Genomic DNA, 24,902 nt, shown 5'->3' with positions numbered 1-24,902 from the left:
GGTGTCAGTGTGCCTGCAATACTGTGGATCCTGTCTGACTACAATACCATGTGTGGTTTATATGTTACACAAACTGTGACAAAAGAAACAGTGTTACTGTATTGTGCGGTTCTATTGTGTGGCTGCTGTGCACATACCAGAGTTCCTCTGATAGGAAAATAACTGCAATGTACTGTATTCCTTCCTCCTCCTCTCACAAAGCTAATCGCACCAGCAATGACAGACACCCAACAAGCTGGTGCCTCCTCCCATTCTAATTCTGTAGGATGCCAGGCCAAAGATTAAAGATATTGGATACCTTCCCTTCTGAATTTTAAGCTCAAAATAAATCTATATTATTTGTATGTATATTTATATATATATATATATATATATATATATATATATATATAGTATAAAACACAATGTGCGGCACTCGTAGCAAATAAGACAATATCAGTCAGTCAGCTTGAAGCAAATCAACGTTTCATTCACGTTGTATCCTGACGAAATTCCATCGTGAATGAAGCGTTGATTTGCTTCAAGCTGACTGACTGATATTGTCTTATTTGCTACGAGTGCTGCACATTGTGTTTTCTACTGACTCCTTCTCCGTAAAGGCACCGGGCACAGTAGAGTGAGTGCTGGACCTGCTGCATACTATATATATATATATATATTTATTCTGTATGTTGATAGCACTGTGTTTCTATACTCTGCTATTTATACGGCACCCCAGCGGCTACCTATATGTGAGGGTGAGAGTGCAGGTCTTGTGTAATATATATATATATATATATATATATATATATATAGGCCCGTATTCAATGCAGCTGGCGATGGGGTTTAACGGTGGGGATTGCCAAAAACAAGCGACCCTTGCCATTTATCCCCCACGCCAGTTGTTCACCCTATTCTATGTCAGAGGACAGCGAGGATTCCCCCAAACAACAAGGTTCCTGGCTAATGCAGGGATCCCACTGCACTTAGCAGCTAGCCTCGCTGTTTTAGCGGCCACACACGCCGTTCCCCTGTCGATGTAAAAACCTAGCGACTGGGAAACGGCGTGTGCAGGGGGGTCATTTGAATACTGACCGTGCGAGCTGTGACAGGACATGAAGACGAGCCACAAGACTCGAAACACCGTAGACACATTAAAATACGCTATTTAATAATGTGTGTCCTGGAGTGATGCTGTTTGGAAAGGTATTTATATTTATTATTTATTAACAGTTTCTTATATAGCACATACATATTACCCAGCGCTTTACAGAGAATATTTGAACATTCACATCAGTTCCTGGCCCAGTGGAGCTTACAATCTATATTCCCTACCACATGTACATGCACACACAGACATTCTAGGGTTTATTTTGTTGGAAGCCAATTTACCTATCTGTATATTTTGGGATTGTGGGAAGAAACCGGAGTACCCATATACACACATACACATGTACAGGTAATGCACTTACACAGTTGCTCCAAAATAATTCCACTACAATGTACTTTTATTTAGAAATGATCATGGGCCTTAATCAATAAGTGCCTCCCTGGCTTTGCTAATATGTTCCATAGACTTAAAATATACTGTAGCGTTAACAGAATTAAATATAGGTTTTTGTATGTATATTTCTCTTTTGTTGTCTGTCCCGGGATGCGGTCGGAATCCGGGCAGTCGGAATACCGATGCCGGAACCCCGTCACCACAATGCCGCCACTTAGTCCATCTATGGGTATCCACAATAGTCTGATTTGTCATTCTTGTCATCCAATCACAGGTTGGATCCACAAAGAACTACATGGATTTTGTTGTGATGGCCAACATAGTGTGAGGTTCATGTGATCCCACCCAGCAATCAGAATGCTGTAATTAAAAGTCTAGAAAAAGTCTGGCTCCCTTCTTACAGTTCATATTAAGAAGCAGTAGGGATGAGTTAATAAAATCCAGAGGTGTAAAATTAGGCAGGACCTGTCATCACCAATACTTTTCACCATCGTTTCAAACCCCCTAGGCTAATAACATGCGGTAAAATTCACTTTATATGCTTACAAATGGAAAACTTATTTTCAGTTTAATGGAAATGTAAATGAAAAATAGTTTGTCACTAAAAATATCAATATCAAACTGGATCCGAAACCTGATTTGTGCACTAAAATGAAAAGTTGAAGGGATGAGGTGTGCTTTGTTATAATTCCTGAAATGGAATCCTCTATATTATTCACTATGGTGGGATGTATCAATTATGTCATGTACCGTGTCAGTTTCTCTAACTATACCATTACAGTCCAGGTTTTAGGAAAATTCATGTTTGAGTACAGTAGACTTAATTAGTACCTCCGTCAACATACCTCCCAACTTGTCCGCGCGAGCGCCCGAAAAGGGGCGGGGCGTATGCAAATGAGGGCGCGGCTTATGCTAATTAGCCGCGACCTCATTTTCATACGAGAATAGACGCTGTGCGCATGCGCACAGCATCTATTCTACTAGATTGGGGGGTCTCCCAACTGCCACCCCCCACAGCGGGACAATGCCTGCCGCGGGTGGGACGTCGGGACAGGACCCGAAAATCGGGACTGTCCTGACGGAATCGTGACAGTTGGGAGGTATGCGTCAATTTGAGTTAAACAACTGTACTCAAATATGGATATTCTTAAAGCCTGTACTGAAATGGCAGCATTTGGGAAATGTTGCCAAATACATGATGGTCGTAGGACTGGCATTACCATTATGGGGAATCTAGAAGGTTGCTTAATACTCCAATTGCAAAGGTGTACTAAAACACTGATGTTACTCTAGAAAAATAATTACAAAATATGTGTTTTTGCACTTGGAAAGTTAGCAGGTTCATAATAATAAGTGTAATACATAAAATAAGTAAATATGATGCACATGAATGTGAAACAATGTTAAAATTATGTCATATAAATTTCTAAAATACCATGTGCATATGCTGATAATAAAATACAGAAGTGATAGAATATTTTAAAAGTTCAGGTAGCTGTTCTTTCGATTTGTGTGTTCTCAAACGTGCTTGAGGCCTCATGCTTTTTCTGAAGGATAAATGTTCGTGAATGTTTGATAAATAATGACCACCATCTTTATGGCATTCCTTTTTTTTTTTTTTTACTTTATTGAAAAAAACAAAAAAGGACACGTCCTTTATAAAATAGTGGCAGTGGTACAGTATGATATTTATGTATAGGTAGTTCAGAGAATTGTCAAAATGTGAAGAAGTACAGGACAACATTCAGTTCAATGTCTATATTGAGACCATTAGGTCTCAATATTTGTATTTCATCTATCCACCTCGTAACTGCCTTTTTTAGCTCTGTTACCAAATCTCCTCCTTGCTGGTAGGTATTAACTCTTTGGATCCCAGTAAACTGTAATCCTGCAGGGTTTCGATAGTGTGTTTGGCCAAAGTGCTTAGAGACACTGAGAGAAATTTACTACAATGTATATTCTACTGCACATGTCATGTTGTTATGGGCAACCAATCAGAATCTACTTCTTTTTTTTTTTTTTTTTTTTATTAAGTATTTTTTATTGAGATTTTTGAAAAGCAAAAGACAAAACAAAACTCCCAGAGCCAGTATGGGGAGTATCAGACACATATTGCAAGTATCACAATTGACACATTCATAGGCAACTAGGATAGCATGGTAGATACCAAAGTAATAAGGGTATTAACACTGTACTAAGAAGTGGTCGTGGATTGAGCGACCGAAGGCGCCATTCTGAGTCACCCAACCCACCCCCAATGTTAAGAGAATAGCCATAGAAGTGACAGGATCGTACATCAGCATTACGGTTGCTATTAAATATATATTGTCAATTAGAAAGATACAAGAAAAAAATTAAATTAAATAAAGGAAACAAGAATATATACCATAATCGTGTCTGATCAGCCGGATAAAAGAAGAAAAAATAGAGTTAAATAAAATCAAACTTCCCAACACAAACCACCCCAGAACCCCCCACCCTGTATGGCCTAACCCAACCCTAGGCATACTTGGATCCCAATAAACTGCACCCTTCCCCAAACCTATATTAAACTACACTATTTAAGAGGGATTAAATTAGTGGCTATCAGCTAAAAAATAAATTAATCTCACCAAATAACTAACCTACCCCTCCCATCCCACCCACCCTCCCGCCCAGCTATGTAAATATGGAAGAATATATAAAGGATAAATAATGGGGGTTAAATTAATGGCCGTAATAAGGCCAGGATCAATTTTGGAGCCTAAACAATATGGGCCGCCAGGGGCAGCCGACTCGTAGTATGTAGTAGGGCAGACCTATGCCTATTGGAACAAACAGGAGAATAGTCAGATATTGCCCTGTTACACAAAAGCATAAAATACAAATGTACCAGCAGAATATTAAGGGAATACACATGAGTATAAAAGACGTAGCAGACGGATCAGGGTCTCAGTAGCAACAGGTCCATATACGTATATTCATACACTAATCTGGCCAACGTCCAGCATAAGTATAGGAGAAAGACGGAAAGTCAGTAGTGACCCATTTTACGTGGGAAGAAGCAGGAGAGCAATCAGCACATGGTTTATCTTGCACCCGATGATATATAAATGGATTTCGGAGGTAGGCAGAGAAAGACTCCTGGAAAATGAAATCATCTGGAGCAGTCACACAGCAGAGTCCTGGAGCCTTCATAGCAGATAGTGGGCAGATACTCAGTGAAAGGATTTTAGGTATAGGGGTGTATCCATCCAGTATACTGGATAGCCTCTGAGATGCCACTATTGTAGGAGATCTGGAGATAGCATCCAGAGCATCTGAGGGTGCAGGTAGCATAGCATCAAACTCAGTGGATATCACAACCTGAGCAGGCCATGCATGTAGTATGGGGATTTCAGGCTCAGGAGAATATCCATCTTGCATGCTGTATACATTTTGCATATTTGTAGTATTCAAGTCATTTGTAGGAGCCGTCATAATAGTATCAAATTTAGTGATAAATCTCTCAGTGGAGGCAGTGATAGCCTGAAGTATCTGCTGCATGAAGCAAGCCATCTGTGAGTTAGTCCAGCACAATAGTCAGACACTACTATAGGAGTGGAGCAGGGCAAATTGACAGTGGCTAGCACACCGCCAAAAACAGTAGGATGGTAGTGGTGTATATCATAAAAGCTGTATGTCAGGCCAGACTGTGCAGGAGGGTGAAGTAAAAGGGCGACTAAATATACACCACACCTGTGTGCAGATTCAGTCCCAGCAGCTCGACCGTTAACAGCATCCACTGCCACCAGGCAGAGCACTAAGCGCAATCCAGGGATGAGGGGAGATAGAAGATGGTGTCCCAGCACCCGTCCAGCCAAGTCAGTGTGCACCAGGCAATCCCCGCCACTCCGTTCAGCAGCCACGGCAGGAGTCTGCAGTCAGTCTACAGTCTACAGATCAGCGCTCCCCAGCGGCCCGCTCAGCGTCCACCACACCCGCCGCCTCACTCTCCATACAGCACCGCCGCGGAGGAGCAGGAAGATGACAGGAGGCAAGATGGCAACCCGGAGCGCGGCAGGCCAGTGCGGCGAAGCAGCACACGGAGGAATGCGAGGAGACCAGCGGGCAGCACAAGGGACACAGCACAGGCTCCAGAAGGTAAGCGGGCAAGAGGCGAGTCACCGCGGTCCCTTGGGCAGGAGTGTTAATAAGGATTTTTGCGGAGCTCACCCCAGTCGCGTCCTCTCACCTAGCAGGCCAAGCCACGCCCCCCCAGAATCGACTTCTTATTTATTCAGCACCCTCTAGAAGATAATAGACAGGATCTGATTGGCCATCCATAGCAACATCAGTTGTGAAGTAGAATACACATCTTAGTAAATTTCCCCCACTAAATGGTGTTCACTTAGGCAAAAATGGGGCAAAAAAACATTTTTCAGGGGATTACCGCATTTTAAAATGCACTAAAGCCTGCACGCCGGGGTAACGCTGTGGGGATTATCACCAGCAAAAGCGCTGTTAGACGGATCCTCCCAGTGCCGCATCGCAAAGGACAGCTGGAAGAGCTGTCCTTTCCGTTAATAATCGCATATGTTAGTGCATATGCAATTAATAAGAATGCAGTAACCCGCGATGTGCTGCGGCGGATGTTAGTGCATACCCCCACTGTGTGTATCAAGACCTTTTTTAATGTTGCAGATATGTTCGGTATTCTAACTTTCATGTTTCGCTTTTTCTGGCCTATATATTGAAGGCCACATGGACAAGGTAAATTACCCCCTCTGTTTTGCAGGTAATTTGTATCTCAAGGTGGAGGCAGCAACTACAGTAGATTACATAAGGAGAATGAGGTAAAGAAAACAGCGACCGGAGATGGAGAAGACTGAATTATATATTTAAAAATGATTTAGGAGTGATGTGATTATTGTAAATGATTTGATCCGCTTAATAAAAAGTTGATATAAAAAATGATTTAGGAGTAAATTTACTAAGATGGCCATTTTTTGTTTAAGATGGGATGTTGCCTGTAGCAACCAATCAGATTCTATTATCTACTAGAAGGTACAAAATAAATAAGAAGTAGTATCTGATAGATCCAATAGAACTCCCATCTTAGTAAAATTACCCCTTAGTGCAGGCATGTCCAAACTGTGACCCTCCAGCTGTTGTGGAACTACACATCCCAGCATGCCTTGATATAGTTTTAGCATTCCCTAGTAGCAAAACTGTAGCAAGGCATGTTGGGCCATAGTTTGGACATGTCTGCCTTAGTGTCTAACTTACATCAGAAGAAAGTGACTGCCCTACCTTAATAGAAGATGGCAGCGAGTGCCTTACCTCAGAAGGAAGAATTAGTGACTATCCTACAGATGTGACCTCAAACATCTAGCCTCAATATGACAAAGAGTGGGAGATGCCGGGCATGAGTAAGCTGTCAGGGGCCGTGCAACTTTGTTAGCTTCAGGCATTTTTGGGGGAGATACGGTCATTTGGTCTACAACAAGGTCGACAAGCATTGGGTCAACACCATTAGGTCGACATAGGTCTAGGTCGACATGGGTTAGGTTGACAGGGTCATTAGGTCAACATGGGCAAGGTCGACAGTCAAAAGGTCAACAGGGTTTTTTTCACTATGTTTAGAGCCGACATGTGACGACAGGCGGTATTTCATGCCCTACCATCCAATAGGGAGTGGTGGGAGAGTAAAATAGTTTGCCGAGCATAGCGAGTCACCGAGCCCGAAGCATGGTGAGCCATGTGAGGGGACGCAGTGCATGTTAACCTGTGTCCATGCCTACTGTGACGACATTCGGGTCAAGAAAACAGTGAAAAAACCTATGTCAACCTTGCCCACGTCGACCTAATGCTTGTGTTGACCTAATGTCGACCTTTCTGCATGTCAACCTGATGTTGTTCACCCAATGCTTGTCTATCAACTTGTTGTAGACCTAATGATCCATACCTTTTTTTTTTTGCCATAAATGAGCCTTTGGGCCTTATTCCTCAGAAATATTTGCTCGCTAATGTAGGTTTTCACTTGCAGAATTTTTTTTTTTTTGTGTATTGCATCAAACTACTTTCATTGATTTATTGTTCTTTCTTCTCAGTCTTTTTCCCCAATGCTGCACTTTATATTGCCCAATGCATACATTGTCTGGTAGAAAGTTTTTGTAAAATAGAGATGTAATCCAGAATGATAAAAATAATGTATTTGTGAATCTACAGGATTACTGTGCTTCTCCATTCTCTCTCACAGCTCCAGCATTTAGTCCCACAAGTATGCTTAGCAGTCTCCACAGATTCAGTTATTATGAATAGTGGAACAAAAAACATGTATACTTCATTGTTTGTAAGGACAAACGCAGTCAATAAACGGTTCAATCCAAGTAAATCTCTTAAGCCTTTTATTTTATTTATAATAATTCAAATAGTGAAAACTACTTGGACACATAGGGTGACATTCTATGGGATGAGATAAATGCGCGTTTTTTTTATTGCACCACTTTGCCCTTTTTCAAATCGCAAGATTGGCCTGTTTTTCGCATATTTAATGAGATGCGAAAAACGGGCCAAATAGTGCGAATAGGTGCGAGGTGGTGCGATGTCTTTAGTCCTGAAAATGTGCGATTTTCATGTCTGAAAATCGCACGTTTGCAGGAAAGCGCAAATAAAAAAAAAAAAACGAGCGCGGGGTCCCCCGCCAGAGCATAACCAGCCCCGGGCTCATTGAGCCGGTGCTGGTGACATAAAATCAGGGTCCCCGACAAATAGGGGTCCCCTTGATTTAATGAAACCAGCACCAGGCTCAAGGTCCGGCGCTGGTTCCCAAAATACGGGGGACAAAATGACTAGGGGTCCCCCGTATTTTAAGAACCAGCACCGGACCCAACCAGCCAGCAGGGTAATGCCACAGCCGGGGGACATTATCCCCCTGGCTGGTCAGCATGGGCAGGGGTCCTGGGGAAGTGGGGACCCCCCCAATGAAGGGGTCCCCCCCCTCCAGGACTTACCAGCCCATGCTGAAAGTCCGGGGCTGTCCCCGATGCCCCTGGGCGGTGGGCATTGGGCTGATGTAAAGTGTAAAAAAAAGAAGATAAACTATTGTCTTATGCTGAAGAACTATGAGTCCCAGCAAGCCTACCCCGCATGCTGGGACTTGGAGAACCACAAGTCCCAGCATGCGGGGCATTAAAGAGCCCGCTGGTACTTGTAGTTCCATAGTACAAGAAATAGTTAAATAAAACACACTGACAACCTGAAAAATAAAAGTTTAATACATACACAGCCCACACACACTGATACTTACCTACCTTGAGCCCGTAGGTCGGTCCCTGGGTCCGGGCTCCGGGGCTCCAGGGCAGAAGAGTCCGGTTCCGGGGCCTTGGTCCTGGTTCCGGGGCTGGTCCTTGGGGTTCCGGGGCTCCAGGGCTGAAGAGTCCGGTTCCGGGGCCTTGGTCCTGGTTCCGGGGCTGGTCCGGGGTCCAGGATCCGATGAAGTCCACAGGGGTACCTGAGGAAGGAAATCCTACTCACCTGGTCCCCGGCGACGACATCGGCATCCTCTTTGGCAGACGCGCTGCTCCCGGCTGCTGTGGTACCCGCCCTCGGACTGGAGAGGCGAAGAGATTTTCATCTTCCACGCCTTTCCTCCGGATGATTCTATTGGCCGCCTAGCGGCCAATCAGGAGCCGACTTTCTCGGCTCCTGATTGGCCGCTAGCCGGTAGCACCACCCCTTGTGTAAGAAGGGGATAGACCAGTATTGTGGCTATATGTAACTAGTTCAGTAAGTAAAGTTTTCTGTGCGGAATCAAAACAATCCTTCTCAGAGCCTCTACCTGTACTCTAGCAGCAGGGGGCCCCTAGACAGGCATATACATGGAGAGTGAGTACAGCACATGAAGTAAGATGCCATAATGCAACCTATCACTCACTGTCAGCTACAGTATAAGGAAAAGTTTTAACATTGCCTTGGTGCCCCCTTAGCTGAATCCGCCTGTGCATACATGTAAATTACACAAGGCATGTGTCGCAATGGAGCTCGTACAGAGACACAGGGGTAGATCTATGAAGCAGTGATAACAGAGGAGAAGTGATAAAGTGCCTTATACTTTATCACCGGCCAATCAGCTCCTGACTGTTCTTTTTAAACCCAGCCTGTAACTTAACAGTCAGGAGCTGATTGGCCGGTTATAAAGTACCAGGCACTTTATCACTTCTCCTCCCTTATCACTGCTTCATACATCTACCCCATAGTACAGATTCAGACACCATACTACTAATCAAACACAGATGTAACGCATACCTCCAAACTTTTGTCTTTTTAAAATCTAAAAATGAAAAAGGGGATGATGTTGCCCATAACAACCAATAAGATAAATTTCTCTTTTGCTTTGCCCCAACCACCAGAGAGCCAACCAACAAAGACAGATGTCAGCCAGCACAGGTGACTAGGCAGGTGTCTTTGTGCTGGCTCCACGGGCGCTCGCTAGTTTGTTTATCCGTGTTGTGATGTCACACGCACAGAAAGAAGGGGTCAGGAGGCCCCAGAGGTGCCCACAAGAAACAGAAAGGCATAATTTCTAATACTTACTATGATAGGCCTTCATTTCCCTACGTCAGCGCTGCAAAAATCTCTGGAAAAAATGTCAGCCGCGCCATTTTTCCGTAGCTCTGCACATGCATATTAGAGTCTGAACCCTCTAAAGATAAGACCCTACACTGCTACGAATTGATGCTGTCAGCAGAGGGTCCCGGATGAAGGAGGGCGCGGGCTGCAGGACAATGTCATTACATTATGTTATTACATAACCTTTAAAGTGAGAACAAACGTACACAACCAGCAGCACTACTTGCCATATGCTTTATTAAAATCATTAAACTTATATTGAGGTCAATATTGCAGGGATCATGGGTTTAATCTTTTATTCAATTATGTCCACTACTCTCGCTTTCTTATACAAATTATATCAGAGATTTAAGCACATTTGCTCAGACACTCTAGCAACTCCATTCTTATAGCTATGCGAACATGCCAGCCTAGCGGGATAATCCTGATGTAACGAGCTATGATTGGAGGTCGCAGGAAGTTCTGTACTGTAGATGACCGATCTGAATTCCCATAGAAAACCTAGTGGAAACAGTTATTGAAAGTTCACCTGTATGATACATCGAAAGAAAAAAAAAATTACAGCAAATACTGTATGCTCTTAATTATTATCAGTGGAAAAGCTGCATTTAAAGCTGTAACATGTTTCATTGAATAACAATCTAATGCAACATCGAGTAATTATGTGCTTATGTGCATTGAGAATTGACACATACTGAACTGTACTCCTTGGTGGGTTGTTTGCGGATATTTGAAGTTTTCCCCAATGGAGGCAATAATTATTTGGTCGGGATGCAGTTGTAGAATGTGCAGTGACATAGCTGCACCAACGTTGTCATTATCAGAGGCTGGATTGGATTGTAAGAAGCCTATTGGTCCCTGCTTCTGATATAATGCAGCTAGCCTGGCTCCTCCCTAGTAGTTCATTCTGCTCCTAGAAACCCTGGTCCTGCTTGGGAATAAGTTGAAGGCTGCAATAAAGCTCCCTCACCTGTTGATTCTCAGTCCTGCGACAAGCAGAAGTAAGGTGACTATGTCCACCCTGCCTGACTCCAGGCATTGTTTGTTGGAATTGACATTCAATACAGTACTATATTGCTTTTGCTATTATTACCGTCTTTCACTCTGTTCCAGTATTTGCAGAGTTTACCTTTGAAACTCAGTGCCAGTGGTACACTCCTGTTGTTATCCAGTGATCACCCGATAATTGTATAAGCAGCTACTTTTATGAGCATAAGTCCAGGCAGCATCCTAAGTACTGGTGATTAAGTTGTATAACAGGCGGCTGTTATTGGCAGAAGACATTGCTAGTGTGACTCTAGGGGTCTTATATAATTACTTGTGTATTTCCTAACAGCAGATCAATAAAACAAAAGGTGAAAGAGCTCTGCTTGCATTTTGGATTTTACAATCAAAAGAAGATGCAGGGAAGTTTTATAAAAAAACACATGTACATGTATTAACTATGGATGAAGGACAAGTATAAACAAAGATAGTTAATATTCCACACATGCTAATGGTGAGAATCCCGGTTGCAGAATCCCTATTTTCTAAATACCAAAGGTAAGTATTGGGATCAGACTGCCATAGGGGATAGTTAGGGTTCGGCTATGGGAAGGGTGGGTTAGGGTTACAATACTTACCAAAATCAGGATTCTGTCACCTGGATTCTAACCTTCGGCATACAGAGCGCTGCATTATGGTTCCCAACCCATATAAACACAAGGCTTATGTGGTTGTGGCTTTATATGAAATATTACATGAATTCAATCCCAGCAATGATCACTAATGTGCAAAGCTGCAATCCCTCTGAGGCCTGACATTATGCTTTTTTTATCTACAGACTACTTTCTTTAGCCAGGAGAACACATGTAAGCAATGCAATGACTTCTAAAGTCCCACAGCCTTAAGACAATAGTGAGGAACATTAGTCTGGGTCATACACGAGCTACACTCTGCAAATATGGCACAATTAGAACTGTATTATTTCCAGTTATAAATGTATACAGATGTAATAAAGTGGCGAAGGAACCATGGAGAAAGCCAGAACTAATATAAATATTAGCTTGGAGCGTCCATATGCATATTAGTTGCTGATGCTGAGCAGAGTTCTAATCCATTCCTTGGAGATGCTTGCACAGACTGGTGGGAAAGATGATTACCCCACAGTGGTTACAGTAGCTAAAGGAGAATGTTTTGGTAAAGTATATGATAGGGTTGGGATGTTGGCGATCACTATACCAATACCGGCATCTGGACTACTGCAGAATCCATACATCAATTGAAATGCCAGTACCGGGATCCTGACTGGCGGGATGCCAAGCGGTGAGTATGCATGGCGGGTTAGTGTCATGCTGGGGATGAGAGTGGGATTTAGGATTAGGCTGCAGTGGAGGGAGGTTACGGGTATGGTTAGGTACTAGCGAGGAGGGTTATGGTCAGGCTGAGAAGGGGAGGGTTAGGCTGTGGGAAAGAATGGTTTGGGGTTAAGGGGAAAGGTAAGTATACTTACCTGACCTATGTAGGGGTTCCCTTCTTCAGGATGCTGGCGTTGGTATTCTGACCACCAGACATCTGTATGTATTACGTATGATAAGTGATACTGTGTATGGCTATTAATAACTTACAGTACTGTGACTTATTATCCATGTTAGACGCCTCCATCTATGTCTGTCATCTGTACAGAGGGACCCTTTATAAGGTGATATTACTTCTCTATCAACCCATGTATTTCCTGCACATGTGTTACATCACATGTCCCACAAACATGCAAAAGGCTGCTTGGGTGCATGTATGATTTCATGCACATTTGTGCCATACAGCTAAATTATTATCACAAATACAGTAAAATGGCAAATGATAAAACAATGGGGATTATTCTGGTTCACTCCTTCTGGCCAATTACTTCTTAGATGGACAAAACAATTTGCACTGCTGGTGGGGTAGATGTTACTTGTGCAGAGAGAGTTAAATTTGGGTGGGGTTTTACTTCAAAGTGAGATCTATATTGCAGTGTAAAAATAAAGCAGTCAGTATTTTCCCTGCACAGAAACAAAATAACTCACCCAAATCTAATTCTCTCTGCACATTTTACATCAGCCCCCTGCAGTACACATGGTTTTGTCCATCTAAGAAGGAATTTGCCAGAAGGAGTGAACCAGAATATCCCCCAATATATTAAAAAATACTGAGTACTGCATGTGTAGGGTGGAGTAAAACAATGATGCACCTATATATATTATTATGAAGCACTACGGAGTATGGATATAGGCCCTTATTCTGATTGAGTTGGACGGCTGCGTGTTCGGTCGGACAGCCGATGTGTTGTGTTTGTGCATGTGCAGAGGTGTTTCTGCGCATGTGCGAACGCCTTACGCATCTAAACAAGGAGTGAATTCCATGCAGAAAATTATCGGTCGGAACCATCCGAGCAGAGGGTGGAGAGGGGTGTGAATGGCTGTTTGGTCTCATTACCATATGCGTACGCCCCACGTTTCATGATTGTTCCCTTGAAAACTCTGGGCGTGCGTACGGTAATCCGGCCGTGACGCACATGTGGGGGGCGGACAGCTGACATAGATGGATGTCAGCTGCCCACCCATATCCCTGCTTTCACACAGAAAAATGTCCAAGTGGTCTGGAGCATCATTCAATGGTCGGCGACCATCGGAGAATGGGGGAGGGTTCCACAGATGGGGGAGGTGTTCATATGAAACATCCACTCGTGGTCCATTCGTTCTACATCTTACCGCATTCGGTGGCCGTCCGAAAATATGCATCCGACCGATTCAACTAGAATAAGGGCCATAATTATCTTCCAGCCTGATGCCAACATTATAGTTTAGTATATATGAATAATAATTCTAACATGTGTTTTGTATGATTAGAATAACCTGGGCCTAAAAGGATTCCCCTGCATCTCCCTGCTCTGATTTCTCCCGTGGTATTATTGTTTTTCCACAGCACAACACTGTGACATAACACTAATGAATATTCCACAGCACAACACTGCGACATAACACTAATGAATATTTTCTGTAGTGAAATAGTAAGCGTTTATTACTAACCCGATTGTTTCCAGTTTGATCTTTGTAGTAAACCCAATTTAAATTTTCATCCACTCTGTACTGTACGCTGTACTTTGTCATCCACTCATCCGTGTCACATCTCCCCTGGGTCATAATGCCAGAAATCACTTTTAATTCCTTCAGATCGATTTGAAGCCACTGACCATTGTCTTGGAATTTGGATAGCCACGCACAGCTTTATTTAAAAGAAAGAGCAGAACATTCAACTGATTACCAGATATACGATATAGAAAGCAGCATTTTTAACTTGATTTTCTTTTTTAATCCCATGGTTTGTATTAATAGAAGCGTCTATTTAGGAAAATCTACAGAAACTTTTTCATAATTAACACTTCTCTAAATAACATTTATATACAGCCCCCACTGAAACTTATGGAGGATGCAGAAAAAATATATATATTTTTTAAGCTTACAACTGTAAAAAGATCCCAAAATCTGTTCTGCTAATACCCGCATCTCCATACTGCACATAAGGGCTGTAATTACACATGGACGGGTGGGTGTGGTATAACTGCCTGACAATTGTGATTCCAACAGTCAATATACCGACATCGGAATCCCAACTGCCGGTGCTCCGATAGGGGGGCCAGCGTAAAGCTTTGCTTGCCACAGGTTTCATTCTCCCTCTATGGGGGTCGTGGACCCAGACAAGGGAGAACAGTACCTGTCAGACAGGATCCCCTTTGTTGGAGCACTGGCAGTGGATTCGGCATGAAAAGCCAGCGCTCGGGATCCCGGTATTCAAAATCCCGACGCCGGAATCCCGAACGCCGAAATTCCGACAAGGGGGGGACGTGGATCGCCCCCCCTTGCGGGCTCGCTGCGCTCGCCACGCAGCGGGCACGATTCCTCGCTACGCTCGGCACACTAATTTAATCTCCCTCTGAGGGTGTCGTGGACACCCACGGGGGGAGAAAGTGTCAGTTTTTCGGCGTTCGGGATTCCGGCGTCGGGATTTTGAACGCCGGGATCCCGACCGCTGGGATTTAAACTGCATCCCCTGGCAGTCGGGATTCCGATGTTGGTATATTGACTGTCGGGATATTGATTTCGGGAAATCATCTGGCACCTGGACGAGCAGTGTGCCACACCAAGCACATCACCCTCCCCCCTACACCTGTTTCTGGTATTCAAGGTGCATGGAATGGCACCCTGCAAGCCAGTAGCGCGGCAGAAGAGCCCCTCACAGCGGAGGCCACTGTGGTTTCCGAATGCTGATGACCCCATCCTCTTTGCGTGATATCAAATGCAAAAGGGGGGGGGGGGGGGGGCAGGATAGGGTTCCACGAGAGCTAATTACAGCATTGATACGCATTTCCATTTCCTAAGGCCTAGAGAGGGGCTGAACAATGGCAGGTTAGGGTAGAAAAGCACAAAGCTTGATAATGTAATTCTGACATAATTAGATGTGGACCTATTTCCCAGACGCTGCTGATTAGCTGATTGCGTATTAATTTCACAATAACCTTCCAGCAGACAATATTTAAAGAATAGCATTGCAGCTACTGTATATAAATTATCACCAAGTTTGGCCATGTATTTGTATTGCTTGCCGTTTCCATTTTTGCTATTGCATTCAACTTTTCAAGGAATGAACAGCAGATGTGGAAGTGTTTATATTATTGTCAAGATGATATTACTTCAGTATTTGTTTCTGTGACACTTAATTACAGTATTGTATTGAGTAAAATAAACTAATGTTAATGCCATTTATTACTAACATTGTCAAGCTATTACGGTGTAAATAAGCATCGTTTTTGAGCTAGATGCACATAAGATCCTGCACATATGTACAGTAAATATGCTTTTTGTGCGTCACTCCAAGAATGTTTGGTTTGCAAATGTGTCTAAAGGGGTGTACACACGGTGTGATTGCCTTGCTATTCGATCAAATCGCATGGCAAGCTAAACACATTCGATTTGGACTATATACATATGGATCCCCTCTCATGCTTGCGGGGGCTGTTGAGAGAATCGCCATCCTCCGCCAGCCGTCGGAAGGGGGCGCGCGGGCACAATACCCTCGCGTGCCTCATTCCAACTGAGCTCCTCGCCGACGGTCTCCCACACCCCTCCTAACCCTGCACTTCTCCCTGAAGCGGAGACGGGCAGGGTCCTGCCGCCCAGCTGCCGACTGATTGGGACGCGCTTGCGTGTGAGATGCTCGTGAATCCCAGTGTAATGGAGTCCCTCTCTGCCAGCGCTCACCAGCGGGGACATTCTGGTGAGAGCCGGCAGTGAATGAGAGGGGCCCCGTGTGTAGTACCGATCTGTACTACATAGCCTTACCTGCACATTTTTCTATTCGATTTCCATGCAGTGGGATCGAATCGTCATTGAATGCGGCTGAAAACAGTTCCATGTCAATTTGATTTGGACAAAATCGAATCAAAAGCAAGGCAGAATCGCACCATGTGTATGGGGCATTACTCAAAGTGGAGGATGAGACTATAGGGGCAGAAAGACACTGGTGGGGGCAAGGAGCTGGATGCATATGACTGAGCACATGCATCCAAAGGGGCATACACACAGGGCGATTTCAGACCCACTAGATCACTTAGAAAAGGAGCACGGAACACTCCATGTGTGTGCCCTGCAGGAATGCCGGTATAGAACACAGGGAGAGCTAGTGCTTGCACTGGCTTTCCCTATATCGTGGGGCTTTGCCTATTATGAAAATAGGCACAGCTCCGCTCAGACGATTGTGGTGGGCTGAGCGTTCCTGCTGCAGCCACATGTGCAGAGATTAACTGCGTACATCTTTTCATCATAATTTTCAGATCACAAATGTATCCAATGCTACATGAGCTGATTTATTAGCTATAGGCTATTGTAGAGGTTCCAATAGCGCAGTATGACACATTATTGTGGCATCAGAGATCTTGAGACTTGACTGCATTCTAACTACTCAATCAAACATCATATGAGCTTTCTTTGTACAATTTTCAAACATTCAGGCTCCACAGCTGACAATAGACCACCTCACTAGATACGTGACGGTGTATATAATATTTCTACAACATGCAATAAATGCACTTTCTCACCCAAATCCTTGGCAGTTGAGCCGCGCTTTATTTGGTGTCCAGGAAGAATACCATCCTATGTACTGATCTTGGTTTGAACAAGTAATTTGGTCTTCAGTGACAGCACCTGATTCAAATCCAATTGGTTTATGATATGGACATTCTGAAAAACAAGTAATAGATCAGTATTACAATGTAAATTACAATGTACCAGCATTTGGCAAATGTACAATGGGGGTTATTCTGGTTCATTCGTTCCCCCGTGTGTTCGCACGGGGGAGCAATGTTTTGCGTCTGCGTATGCACAGACGCATTTCTGCGCATGTGCAGACGCAGGGTCCGTGCGGCCACGGCGAACAGGGTGTTCGCTGGGTGCACCCACCCAAGTGTGTGTGCGGGGGGCATGGAGGGACGTGAGGCGGCGGGCTGGAGAATTTACATATGGGAACGCCCAGCCTTTCATGGGCGTTCCCATAAGAACACTGGGCGTTCTCTTACAAATGGTACAATGACATCACCGGATGCCAGCTGCTCATCCCCTTCCTCTGCTTGTTAGCACCCGCAATGTATTCATCCAATAAGGTCTGCAGGTGTGTGAAGAGCGGGAAATCGACAGGAAGGGGAGAGGCGCTCTTACTGCTCTACGCCTATGTGACCCCCCAATCCCCCCCCTTGTCGCTGGCATATATACGAGAAATAGGCACTCCACTTACAAAAAGGTAAATATCTGGGTGCCTTCCCTCAGCCCTGAGTCACAGACTGTAATATATACATGTACAGGACGGCACTCCTCCGGATTTTCAAATATAATCAAAGGACCAAACTGGTGTTATGCCAACATTTCACATTTTTTATTAGATTTTTCATCAGGGATACAGGCTTTATATATTACTGCAGTAATACGTTACCACTATATACAGCATGTATCTTGCTTATATCTCATCTATTTTCAGAACTAATGAAGTCTTAAAGTAACTAAAAGTTAAAAATTACCTGGCATACAATCCAATACAGTCATTCTAGAAGATAATATTGATCCGGAGCCTCCCTGGCAGTCACACTTGCAGGATTTACCAAGCCACTGTAGAAAACAAGCATAGGAAATGTATGTAGCATGGATTATTTTTGCCAAGTTTCCCAAGGAGTAGCAACCATTGAATAATGTCTCCAATGTTTAAAGTGGATAACATTTAATATAAGTAGTAATTTTTTTTTGTTTGTGTTTTCATTTAGTATTACGGCTACCTCTAGCAGTGTTAGGGATTGCAGGAAGAGCTGTTCTTAGAGTAGCTCTGTAGCAATATTAAATTGCTCTGGTAATTAAGGATCCACCCCCTGAACCCGTGGTGAGTTGGATCAGTGCTACCTTCGATTGTGGAACCCAATACGGATAAACCAGGCATGTATCATGAAGCAAGAAAAATAAAAATGGAGTGTTGGCCACTAAAGCAAGCAGACATGGGCAACATTTACTAAGATCAGATAGGTATGAATGAGGCAATCTCGTCTAGGAATCCCAGTTCAGGAATTTAATAAACACAGAAAAGTTTGCTCAAATACGGATGAAAATCATGATAGAACACACTTGTATGAATAAATAGACTATTGACAGGATCTTTCATAGGCATCAGGAATACATGAAAATGTACTACTGTATCATTCCTATCAGCGGGATGCAGTTTAAATCCCGGCGGTCGGGATCCCGGCGTTCAGAATCCCGACGCCAGAATCCCGACCGCCGAAATCCCGACAGTTTCTCCCTCCACGACACCCCCGTAGGGAGAATAAATTAGCATGCCGAGCGTAGCGAGGCACCGTCCCCCCCTTGTCACGATCCACGCCCCCCCCCTTGTCGGGATTTTGGCGGTCGGGATTCCGGCGTCGGGATTTTGAACGCTGGGATCCCGACCGCCGGGATTTCATACTGAATCCCTATCAGCAACTGCTGATAAATGACATACTGTAGCGACACTGTCCCCAAAATCACACCATTCCCAAACTAGATCATAGTGGGTTTCATATTTTACCTCCCTCCATCAGTTGTCAAAGGCTCGTCTATTGAAATTGTTCCTCCTAATATTTTCTAATGTTGCAATATTGTATGCTCCAAGTGCTGAAACTCTTGCGAGATATCTTTTCCCCCCTCCCTTTTCTATTTTCTGGGCAGTATTCAATGCTCTGGAGTCACTGGGGTTTTTTTTGCGAATTGGGCTGTTTTCACGCTACGCGGTGAATCTTTTCACTGAAAATCTGATTCACCCTATTCAACAATCACGGTTCGCCGAAAGCGAACAGTAAATGCCGGCCAGTTCTCCGTTTCATGCTCGCTGCAATTTGCTGGTGTACAGTATTTCAATGGGGTTTTCACTGTGATTCGCCGAGAGTGTATTCAATGCTAGGATGGAGAACGGCTTTCTCCATGATTTTCGCCATAATTAACCGTTTTGCATTTGACATCTTTTTAAGGTGAACTGGAATGTATTCTTTTAAAATAAATATTTTTTTTTTGGTGTCAAAAAATCAGGGGCATGCTATTTGTATTCATGTACTTGCACATGAATATATATTTAATTTAATTTTTTTTGACATGACGTCAGCAGGGGAGTCGCTCATTAATATTCACTGCACACTGGTCCCGCTCATTACATATGCACGAGTGGGACAAGCGCAGTGCTCCCTGCAGCTCCCCGCCTGCCCAGTCTTCTGCTGCTTCTGCTGCCTGTGTCCCCACCAGCCCTTCTTCTCCCCCCTGCTGCTGTGTGCAGCATCCGGCACAGGCAGGGAGGCTTCCATCTCCCTGCCTTAAACCGTCCCCTCGGCTCCCTGCGGCATTCACCGGGGGGGGGGGGATTCGCCATCAGGGGTATCGACCCCCTGGCGCATTGAATAGGGGGAGAGGGAGGGCTGGCTGCGAATCCTAGCCCTCCGGATGCCGACAAATGTGCAGCAAATCCTAAACAGGATTCGCTGCACATAGTGAAAGACAGCATTGAATTGAATACTGGCCTCTGGATCCTCCCCCATGTTGTACTTATTTTGAAACTAAATAAAAATGTATTGAAGATAAAAAAAAAAAACGATAATTTTGCTAAAAATGTGAATATAAAATGGATCACATTTTGTCAGTAGCATGCACGGATTAGTCACATCTGTGCAGTGCTTGGGTATGTTAAAGTAAAAGAAAGAGGTAAAATAAAAAAATAAAAAACAGCTTGGCGTCCCGCTTTCTAAGTACAAACAGACCCGTACTCTTTAAGTCAGTGATGGTTCCAGGAATATAGGGAAAAAAATGTGTAGAAGTTCCCTGTATTTATAGAACCAGAACTGGGCTCTTGGACCGGTTCTGGTTCTAAAAATATGGGGTACTTTTTTTTTAAAACCAGCATCGGGCTCCACTAGTCAGTTATGCCACAGCTGGAAGCTAGAGTACCAATAAAGTTATTTCAAGAGCCAAAGCCGAAACCCTGGGCTTTTCCCAGCACCCCAGGGCGCTGCAATGTAGTCAAAATCTAGTCATTGCCAGCGTTCTTTAGAGAGCATTGTAATGCACGGATCACTTAGCGCACATCGCAGGTGTTCAGCATTGTGTGCTGAGCGATCCGTGCTTAAGCACGTCGCTCAGAACATGCTTCTCATTCGCCCTGTGTGTACAGGGCTAAAAACTAGTCAGATGTTAGCAATGCGCAGGACCACGCATTTCCGTAGTGGGGGCCATACATGCAGAGCCATCCATGCTTCATTTCTAAGCAATCTAGTCAGCTGTAATCTGTAATCGCCCCATGTGTATGCCCCTTAAGTGATTACAGCTAACGGTTTCGGGGGGCAACCTGTCGCCACTCTCTGACATACCTACTTTAGTGCAGTAAGGGACTATGTTTAGCATTAGTAGTCTAGAATGAATGCCTCATTATACAGTACACACAGTAGCACCAGAGCCAAATTTCCCATTAGGCACGTGAGGCACGTGCCTCGGGGCGGCACATGTTTGGGGGCGGCACTCGAATGCTTGTGATAGTACGGTCAGCCTGAAATTTAGCAGTAACTGCAGATTATCCACTGTACTATGCCATATTCCATCTTAAATAGAGTGTAAATACTGCAGATACTGTCCCTGTATTCTGTCCTACTTAGTAAATATGTATACAGAATAACAAATAAAAAATGTCCCAGTAATACAATTAGGCGGCTGTGGGGGGCATTATTGTTGTGCCTAGGGGCGCCCTCACCCGTAATTCCACCCCTGAGTAGCAATAGCTGTTGTGATTTGGGGCATGTTAAGCTGACCAGGCATTTGATCATTTAAATGAATAAATATGTAAATGGAAAATCTGTATTAATGTATTGAAAAGCCCCAAATGCAGTTGCGCCATGACTTGGCACCCTCCCCTCCCCTCCCACCCACTGATATGTTCTCTCAATATCTCTTCAACAAGAGACAACCCAAGTATGATTATTAGGTGCTGGTCCCTTCTAGTGGTCTATAGTGCACTTTCTAATATTTGTCCCGACTGCTGCTCTCAGAAAGAAGTGATTGTACCTTCTCAAAAAATAATATACTGTATAAAAAAAGTTTAAACACACTCAGAAGTCACGGACCTGGTGTTTAACTCTTTTCAGAGAGCTCTGTCTGGCCAAATTAATATTCACTAAATTATGAATTAAATCATAAAATTATCTGAATATTAATTTGTCCAGACAGCACTCTCTGAAAAGAGTTACACACCAGGTCCGTGAGTTCTGAGTGTGTTTAAACTCTTTTATACAGTATATTATTCTTCAACAAGAGTTACCTATAGTAAACCTAAGCAATGATGTGTATGCCGAAAATGAAGGTGGTCCTAATACTGATTGATCTGGAGTATTATACAGCCTCAGAACCTGTCTACCTGTAAATGGGAGCACATGTTAGTGTTTACAAGCAGGTATAAGTACAATAAACATAATGCACTCACCTCATTAGAAGTCGATGCTGTGGATACAAAATATGAAAAGATAAATAATTATCATTACATTCACTACATTAAAGCACAAAAAACTATAACACATTAAAGATGCTGTCACTGTATACTTTGCTGCATACAATGCTTCTGGATTATTTTTGCAGTTATAGATTATTATAATAAATGTATATGTAAGCATCCAGGTCATGAACTTGTTATCTTCTTCTCCTCCACAGAATATGCTTGAGTTTGCACACCACAACTAGAGGGTCATAGTAAATAATAATTGGTAATTTTTAGAACACAAATGTTTTCATAGCTTATTATAATTTCTTTTATTTTATATGTGCTTTTATTGAGTAAAGGAGAAGACTAAAAAGCTGAAGAGAATTAGTATGGATATCGTATATAAATATAAATATGGCTTGGAGTTATAATAGCAACATTTAATATTCGTTGCATTCTCGCCATAACCAATTATTTAAAGTAATGAAAATGCAATTAATGATGCAAAATGTATTACTGATTTGCCAATTTTCCTAGAGGTTTTGGCCAAAATGTACTAAAATGGGAGTTCTATTTCACATGGGATGTTGCTATGGGTAACCAATCACAATCTGCTTATTTTTTATTCAGCACCACCTCCTTTTCTCTTATATTGTGCGCTTCTGTTGGAGGTTTTATAGCTTACAATACCTGTATTGATATTCGGGTTAGGATCATTTGGTCTACAGCATGTTGGTCGACAAGCATTAGGTCGACATGAGGAAATGACGACGTGGGACAAGGTCGACATAGGTCTAAGTCGACGGGTCAATAGGTCGGCACAAGCATTAGGTCGAAAGGTTGACATGGGGTCGACAGTCGAAAGGTTGACATGGGGTTTTTCACTATTTTTTCAATCCGACATGTTTCTCAACAGGCGGTATTTCATGCCCAACCATCTACTAGGGTGTGCGCGGGAGAATAAAATAGTGTGCCGAACATACTGTAGACCCAATGACCGTATCCCTGATATTCAGCTCTTATTTTGCAGTGAAGTTATATTGTAGCTCTATTATGAAAAAGTCCCGGGGATTGATGGGACAAAGCACGTTGATGGGCACCCTGCCATCTGCTTCCCCCACGGGCTCCATCACTGTTATTCCCACAACCAAGATGCCACCAGAGTTCAAGAGATTCTTGCTGCTTTAAACCAGCTTTTGATAGCGGTGATCTCCTCGCTTACAAGGTTCCTTTCAGTGCCAAGTGATCAAGAAGCTACACATGCAGCACAGCGCAGCTATTAAGCCTATTATTGGACTGACACCAAAGGCAAGAATTAACCTAGTTAGCCGAGACGCTGTCACACTTGGGCGTGCAAATTAACTGCTTACATACTGTGGACTAATCTGTGGACTTTTTGCCACCTGCAGACTCTCTGAGGAAGCCGCTGAGAATTTGAAGGCGGGGAAACGCGTTAGAGCACAAGGATACTGGCAATACACTTGAGAGACGGGATACCATTGAATACATTGTGACCAGCTTACCTGAAATCAATTTGACTCCGGATAAAGTTGTAACTCTGGCTAATCAGCGCCATCGACTGGGAGAACAGGAGAAAGCAGCACCAGGTCGCCTGTAAGGTACCCATACTGTCTGGCCAGACATACTAAGCGAGTAAAACTCCATCTAATTACTAACATACTGCAGTCTAACAAAAATCTAACATTATTATGCAAAACCCCGGAATGCATAGTGACTGTCACTAACACTGCAACTTTTAACAGTACTAACCTGACTATACTTAACAATACCAGGACTGGATTACAGTTAATATAACCGGTTATATAATCCATCTCCCCCTATTTTTTCTTATTTTTTGTGTGTTTTTAATTTATAATTTTTATTATTAATTCTTTTTATTCTTAATTCTGTATTATATGTATGTAATTTTAATAAATTGTTACATTTTCACTTAAGTCGGGTGCGCAGCTCTATATTTTTCCATGTAATCTTGATGATAACGTGGCTGGTAAATTGCTCACATACTGATAATTAACCTTTTATCAATGCACTGAATTTTCTGGGTTTTTACCACAAAATATCAGCACTGGGATTGAATTGGGGCGAGTCCAATTTGCCACCAAAATTTGCAGATTTTTCATATGGCAGAAAAATCGCCCGGGATTGAATACCCCCCGCTTTGTGTGTCTTTTTTCCTGCCAGCAACCCCACATTACATTAGGTGGAGCCAGGGCCAGTGCTTGGGTGTTTGGTGCACCTCCTACAAACCATCATCACTATACACCACACGTAGTGACCCTTCATCACATTAAACCACACATAATGACTACACGCAGTGATCCTTCATCCCGTTAAACCATGCACAGTAACCCTTCATCCTGTTCCACCACACATAGTGACCCTTCATCATGTTACATCACACATAGTGACCCTTCATCATGTTACACCACACATAGTGACCCTTCATCATGTTACACCACACGTAGTGACCCTTCATCCCGTTATACCACGTGCAGTAACCCTTCATCACATGCCACCACACATAGGGCGGGATGTATTAAAATACATCGCCGCCCATCGCGGCCCCCCCGCCGCGATGCCGCCGCATATGTACTAACATATGCGGCTAGCATCGCGATGCGGTGACGGAGGCCCCCCGCGATACCTGGAATGTGGTGTGCGGGGGGTCTCCGTCACCTCTCTGCCCCCTTCTGCATCCTTCACGCCGGGGACAGCTATGCAAGCTGTCCCCGGCGCCTCTTCCTCCCCCCTGCAGCCGGAAGGACGTCCG

The 24,902-nt window shown here is 43.6% G+C and overlaps 1 protein-coding gene across 1 annotated transcript in view; it reads right to left on the bottom strand.

Annotated features, from left to right (window-relative positions):
• Positions 1 to 10,397: 10,397 nt before the first annotated feature.
• RS1 (retinoschisin 1) overlaps positions 10,398 to 24,902 on the bottom strand; it is a 28,857-nt gene continuing 14,352 nt past the window's right edge. The window contains exons 3-6 of the mRNA XM_083170697.1: positions 18,159 to 18,330; positions 17,187 to 17,328; positions 14,122 to 14,317; positions 10,398 to 10,576 (exon numbers count right to left, since the gene is read on the bottom strand). Of these exons, the coding sequence (XP_083026823.1) occupies positions 10,424 to 10,576; positions 14,122 to 14,317; positions 17,187 to 17,328; positions 18,159 to 18,330 (663 nt within the window). The 3' untranslated portion in view covers positions 10,398 to 10,423. The remainder of the gene's footprint in view (positions 10,577 to 14,121; positions 14,318 to 17,186; positions 17,329 to 18,158; positions 18,331 to 24,902) is intronic.

The sequence above is a fragment of the Crinia signifera genome, chromosome 2, assembly GCF_055691185.1.
Source record: "Crinia signifera chromosome 2, ASM5569118v1, whole genome shotgun sequence".
Classification (NCBI taxonomy): domain Eukaryota; kingdom Metazoa; phylum Chordata; class Amphibia; order Anura; family Myobatrachidae; genus Crinia; species Crinia signifera.
The sequence above is the reverse complement of the archived record's forward strand: the minus strand, read 5'-3'. Positions and strand labels throughout refer to the sequence as shown.